Source organism: Gossypium arboreum, chromosome 5 (genome assembly GCF_025698485.1).
Source record: "Gossypium arboreum isolate Shixiya-1 chromosome 5, ASM2569848v2, whole genome shotgun sequence".
Lineage (NCBI taxonomy): Eukaryota > Viridiplantae > Streptophyta > Magnoliopsida > Malvales > Malvaceae > Gossypium > Gossypium arboreum.
The window spans coordinates 20,528,332-20,534,917 of NC_069074.1; the positions used below are offsets into that span (position 1 = coordinate 20,528,332).

Consider the following 6,586-nt stretch of genomic DNA (forward strand, 5'->3'; position numbering starts at 1 on the left):
TCACAGGTTTTTTATTTTTTAACTTCGAACTGTCACACTAGAGAATTTAACCAAGAATTTAATGATGTCAACAGATAGACCTACATTTTTAAATTTGAAAAGTAGATGGCATAAATTCTTGAAAGTAAATGTATTAGAACTAAATTTCAAATTATATATAAAAGTACAAGAACTTGAAGCATATTGTAACTTTTAAATTTTCACTTTATAATTTATGCTAAAAATTAACAAAACTTAATAATATATTTGCATTTACAAACCGATATAGCATAACACATATAATAATATATTTGTGCATCAGATTTAGAAATAACAAAAATCAATGAATTTAATAATTACCATTTAGTGATAAATGAAATTTTAATATTTAAAAATAAAATATAGAAATTAAAAATAATTAAATTAAAATACATGGATTAAATCCACAACTCTTGTGAAGCATGGGGACTATTAGCTGAATTTAACCTAGAATAATAAAATCCAACTAAATGCATTAATAATAGCTAACCCTAAACACTAAACTTATCAAACAAAGTAGTAAGAGATAAAAAAAAATCTAAACAAATATTTTTTATAATATATAAAAGTTTAAATAATATCCACGTAAATAAATATCCCAACGCTTAGATCTTTTGGGAGAGTCACTACCAAACTCATTGATTGTTCACATACAATAAATAAATAAATAAATCATGTTTATTGAGTTTATTAAAAATTGAAATCACTAAGTGCCATTTTCTTGTTGCCTTTTAGTATCAAATACTTGCAAAGTTTAGAAAGAGTTTTTTAAAGTTAAAAATTCAAACTTTTAAGGTTTGTTTTTCCTCTTGAAACGTCAAACTTAAAACATACTATGGTGGTATCATTTTGTTTAAAGCTTATAGAATAAAATGAACAGATATAAATGTTCTTTTAAGGCCAAAATAAGTGTGGAATCATGTTTAAATTTATAAAATATGATACTTAATTATACAAATGAGATGTAAAATACAGTTTTATATCTTAATATATATTTGAATTAGTCATAATTTATTAAGCATTACAAAACACAAATTAACTAATAATTGAATTATATTCAAAGACAAACTCAAATAATTATAGAAATGATACAAACATGATGGGGTTTAAACGAGAATAAATTCTGACGGCAATGTGGAAGCTGAAATTAAAGTATATTGAGTCATTAAATTTATAATAAAACATGATTGATATGATGGGGCATGACAAGTGGAATTATATTTTTAAATATAGTAGTTAATTTATTAAAATATAAATCAGATAAAATTTTATTTAATAAGTGATACTTTCAATGGCAAATTTGGAGAGGGTTGGCATGGCCCGGCAGCTCCTAAAATATAAAATTATTATTTAAGTTTTAATTTTTTAAAATTTTAAATTAGTAAAGGTAAAATTGTACTTTAGTCTTCCCTAAAATTATAAAAATTGATTTAATCCTTTAAAAATTATAAAAATATAGACTATAAAAATTAAAATTTTATTCGCTCCTTAAAAGATTGTTAAAGCTTCACTTCTAGATACTTTAGAATTAATATCACAAGTAAAATGATACCCTTGAAAAAGTTATAAAAAAATGAAAATCCTTTATCATTATTTAAACTGGAAATTAAAAATAAATTCATCTAAAAAACTACACATCTTTTGACCATCAAAATAATTCTTTATTTTTCATATGTTTTCTTTTTTGTATTTCGATTGTAATAGAGGCTTTTGTTGATTAGTAAATCGTCTTGTTCCGAAAATGCAAGATTTCGACTTGGCCAATAATGGGAAAATGGATGTATTCAATTTGTTTGGGCTTAAAGTACAGGAAATGCCTTGATGGGTACCACAAAGTGTTAAACCCATTAAATGTTGCTTAATGACTAATTGACATGTTGAAAACATGCTGTGTTTGGAAGATTTTTATAATCTAACAAATCAAATCAACAATGTAATTTTCTGATAATGTTTTTTTAACACCAAAATCCTATGAAATGTTACGAAGGTTTTTGTATTAAAAGTTAAGTATATTTTATTTTATTTACTTAAAAAAAAAGTAAATTAGTTTTTATACGATATATCAAAGGGTAAATTGATTTTTTTATTAAAATTTTTATCTATTTTTATTGTTAAAAATTGGTGTGGTTGACAGAATAAAATGATAAAGAAGCAAGTAGACCAAGGATCGTATTCAAGTTGTTCGACTCGAGAAAGAATGATTCAAATATGGCTTGTAAAAAAGAAATAAACAAATATGGGAATAAAAAAAATGAAAACACTAAAAGAATATATAAAAATAATAAATAAAGAAACAACAATTTAAAAAATAAATAAAATGAATGATGGAACAAGTAAACCGATGATATGATAGATAGATGGACCCCCAACAAATTTAACTAATGACTCTAATCAATCCTTCAAGAAATAATTATTGACAAATTGAAAGATGAATGAATTCTCACGACCCATTGAAGAAAATCAAGAAGAGAATTCTTTCTAAAAATCACAAGAGAGAAATATTGTACAAAGAAATTAACCCCCAGAGTTAAAAACTTTATTAATAAAAACAAATTGTATATCTAAAGAACAATAAAGAAGCTTTTATAGAGGCTAGCTAAATATATCAAAATAAAATTATAAACTGAAGCTCTAATTAATCTAAACAAAAACTAGTTTTACATTAAACTTTCTTTGTTAGTAAGAAACGTAAAACTCTAAATAACTTAAAAATTCAAATTTTGGAATAAGTAAATAATATTATATGATAAAAATACTATATATAATATTGTTGAGTTGGTTTCACCAATTAATCGAGCCCTAGTTCAGTTGTGAATTTAATTTATTTAACAAAACAACAAATACTATTTTAATTATGTTTTATTATTTTTAAATATTTTGATAAATCTAGAAAAATATATACATGTAACTAGGTTTAAACTTAAGACACATTAATGTTCACTCTCTCAAGTTTACCATTTTAACCAAAGTCATATTTGGTTTTTGTTGAGGGGAGGTCAAACTCGCTTTGGAGAAGCTTTCGAAGTGTTGATTGTCAGGAGACAACAAATCTTTGAGCGGTGTTCAATTTTGTGCTTGGAGTGTCTATACTCAATTTTATCCTTAAGTTTTACCTTCTAACTTCATGGAGAGCGTCAAGAGGTTTACAGGCTAGGAGTGCCACACTCACCAAGGAAATGTGAGCATTTGCGCTTATTGGAGTTTTAACCCATGCTCTTTGCATGGCATTTTTGGATAATGCGGATACTACTTGGTTAGCTCTACCTTTAATTGTTGAGAAAAAGTCAATTCCTTTGAAAGAAGTTTTCGAAGTGTCATTCACTAAATAGTCAATTGACTTCTAACAATAATTAGATATTATTCTTGTATTAAGATTTTATCACTTTAACTCTGAAGAGAACCTCGAAAGGTTTATAGAATGCCCACTTCCTAAACCTCTTAAAATTACCTACAGAGACGAAAGACAAAACACAAACATAAAATCCAACATTGTTGCTTCAACCCCTATCTACGGGTCCGATAGCTCCTGCAGAAAAACTTCGCTAAGAGCTAATCTGACCTCCAATAATCTTTATGTAGATTTTTAATAAATTTATTACCTATCGAGTATTTCTATAATCTAGTATAATATAAACCACGCGATTGATGAGTTATTAACTAAGAACAGACGAAGCTGTCAGATCTACTCAAAACTAAATACTGCTCACACAAGTAAAACGATGGGAAAAAAACAAAGACGATATTTTCTTTTGGCCATAACAAACACACAATTTGAACTATGAAATTTAAGGAATATAATCAATTTAAACGTTTCTTTTATCTTGGCCATCAAATTCATCGTACACAAAAAGGAAGATTATAATTGTCTTCCTTACCAATCCAGGTAGCAGCAGCAGCCATGTCTATAATATTTTGTTTCCCCGTTTATCTACTTGCCGTTCCACACTTTCTTTTCCAACCCTTTTTCTAGACATTAAGGAATCTGTTCTCATCACATCTAACAAGTACTTATGTCGAGTAGTTCAGGTTTTATCCTTCCATGCAAGGTTCCCATGGAATCCCGCAAATCCCACCCTTCCATTGTTTATTTCAGTGAAATCTTGGTGGTACCAAACCACAAGGGGAAACATCAGATTCTAAGAAACTCCAAGTTTCAACCTCTGGGAAGTGGTCTTAGATTCCAAATTACTGTCAGACATAGTTACACGGTCTTCTGCAACAGTAGTGTTGAACAAGGACCTGTAATCCCTTCTAGCCCTGCTCCTGCTCCTGGATCCTGGTTTGTCTTTTATATATGTATTTGAAAGGAAAATATATCTTTTAATTTTGCTTTTCAATGGTGTTTGTCATAGTCATTTCTAAATTTCCAGGAAACCTTGGATTCTGGGATTTCTGATGAGTATAATCCTACCCTTTTGGAGGGGCAACTGGCGGCCATTATTAAAACTCAAACGTGAGCATTACCCCTCAATATCGTCAATAATTTCTATATATACTTCTTGAGCCTAAATTTAGATGTGTTGCTGTATATATGTCTGTAGAGGAAGCTGAAACTGTAATAGAGACGGTGGAAACCGTGACGGATATCGTAGAAAAAGTAGCGGAGCAGGTGGAGCAAGTGGCGGATAAGGTTGGCGATAGTCTACCCGAAGGAAAACTTAAGGATGCGCTTGAAATTGTTGAAGATATGGCCGAAGGAACAGTCAACGATGCACGCATAGTCGGAGAGTTCATTGACAAGGTATTGCAATTAACTAAATGCCTTGGTTTTTACCATTATTTTACTTCTTTATTAACAATTGGATAAGAAAGTTGGAAGTTCATTATCCTGTATATATTATGTAGACTTTGCGCATCATGATTGATTCCAATCAAATCCAATAAATTAAAGATCAGCAACGCCGAATTCCTGACACAAATGTTTTAATATATTTCTAATTCGAACTAGTACTCTAAAATCCGCAACCCCTATAATCTATATATTGAGTCTACTAATAAAACTAAATATAATGCAGGTAGACCAAGTGGAAGAAGAGTTGGAATCTTTAATAAAACCAAACAGTGGTGATGATGAAGAAGAAGTCAAAGAGAAAAAACAAAAGGCCAAGGGCCATGCTTAGGCAAAAAATGGTACATGTCCACAACTATTCAATTGCAATAATTAACTTGGATGAATAAAGACTACTTGAATGAATCTTATATATTTTTTAAATTTCTTGCAAATCTCTACAACTTTTTTATAAAAAAGAAAAGATAAAAATAAAACTGATTTGATATATTCTTACCCCACAATCATAAATCATTATCGTCTATCACTGCTTTAATGAATTAATTTGGATTTTTCAAGGATATAGTCTACAAGCTCACCTCACTTGAAGAACTTACCAGTCGTGATTTATGGTAGTCCATCGTCAACAAAGTTTCTCGAACTTGTTCCCTCAACCTCCTAACCAACCCCACGACCACCTTATCTACCTTACCTACAATATTTTCGCCCTCTCAAAACTACGTTGCTTCACAGATTCTTCAAATGAGCTCTACACTCTTAATGACTAAAATAACCACTATACGAAACTTACCCTCAACTTCACTCAAACCAGCTTGGTTCCATGCTCCCTTTCTCTCTTTGGTTCATCTATGCTCAGCTTCTAATCAAGCTTGCTTGGGAATATTTAAGAAGGTTTAGATTAATTTTATTGTTTGTTTAACTTTATTTATCATCAAATAAAATGAAATGAAAGGAATAATCTAAACGATTCTGTAAAACTTTGGAAACGACAAAAATTTGTTTTGAATATAAAAAATTCAATTTATATTTAGATTTGATTAAGGATATTATTTTTCAATATTGATTAGTTAGATCCAATTTTAGTTTCAAAATTAAGTTATATTCAAAACGAGATTTGATTAAGAATGATTGGTATTCGATTTTAAGTGAAATTCAATTTAGGAATCATGTGAAACAAACAAGGACTTGGTTTATTTGGTGGACAAAAATCATGTTTCTGCGGTGAAGAATATGAGAAGAGAGAAAAACAAAAGGAAAAAAGAAAAGAAAAATAAAGAAATAAAAAAATTAAATTGTTCAAAAAAAGTATAGGGATTAAGTTTAACAAATGGAAAACAAAAAAAAATTACTTTAAAAGAAATGGAGAATGGATGAAAATAGCAGAAGTAGAAGAGAATGAAAACTACAAAAAAAAGTTAAAAAAATATAAAAGAAAAAAAATTTACTCAAAACGAAAAAATTATAGAGACTAATTATATAATTTAACCTAAAATTTTCGTATGGAATTATGGTTTAACATGCCATGTCAGCTTATCGTGATATCGTTAAGGATAATTAATGACTCAACGACTAAAATGTTATAACATTATAACATAAATGACTAAAATGTAATTTAAATCAAATAAAAGTAACTATTTTAATAAATTATCTTTTATTTTAAATGCGACATATGGGGCCCTATTCTTAAAGTTCTTTATATATTATTTATATTATGTGGATCTATTTTTAGATTTCTTTGTTTTAATAATGAAAGGGAATAATACACATCCATCTAAATTA

At 28.4% G+C, this 6,586-nt stretch overlaps 1 protein-coding gene across 1 annotated transcript; it reads left to right on the top strand.

Moving 5' to 3' along the window:
* The first annotated feature begins 3,803 nt into the window (after positions 1-3,803).
* LOC108465835 (uncharacterized) lies at positions 3,804-5,230 on the top strand. The gene is made up of 4 exons (XM_017766212.2): positions 3,804-4,297; positions 4,389-4,471; positions 4,560-4,759; positions 5,034-5,230. The coding sequence occupies exons 1-4, from the start codon at positions 4,029-4,031 to the stop codon at positions 5,136-5,138; spliced, it is 657 nt and encodes a 218-aa protein (XP_017621701.1). The 5' UTR covers positions 3,804-4,028; the 3' UTR covers positions 5,139-5,230.
* Positions 5,231-6,586: the final 1,356 nt, after the last annotated feature.

Bases quoted from the DNA above. Each gene is read 5' to 3' on its own strand.
- LOC108465835 (XM_017766212.2), top strand. From the start codon at position 4,029: ATGTCGAGTAGTTCAGGTTTTATCCTTCCATGCAAGGTTCCCATGGAA. The intron at 4,298-4,388 runs GTTTGTCTTTTA...CTAAATTTCCAG, and splicing joins GCTCCTGCTCCTGGATCCTG to GAAACCTTGGATTCTGGGAT. The intron at 4,472-4,559 runs GTGAGCATTACC...ATATGTCTGTAG, and splicing joins GCCATTATTAAAACTCAAAC to AGGAAGCTGAAACTGTAATA.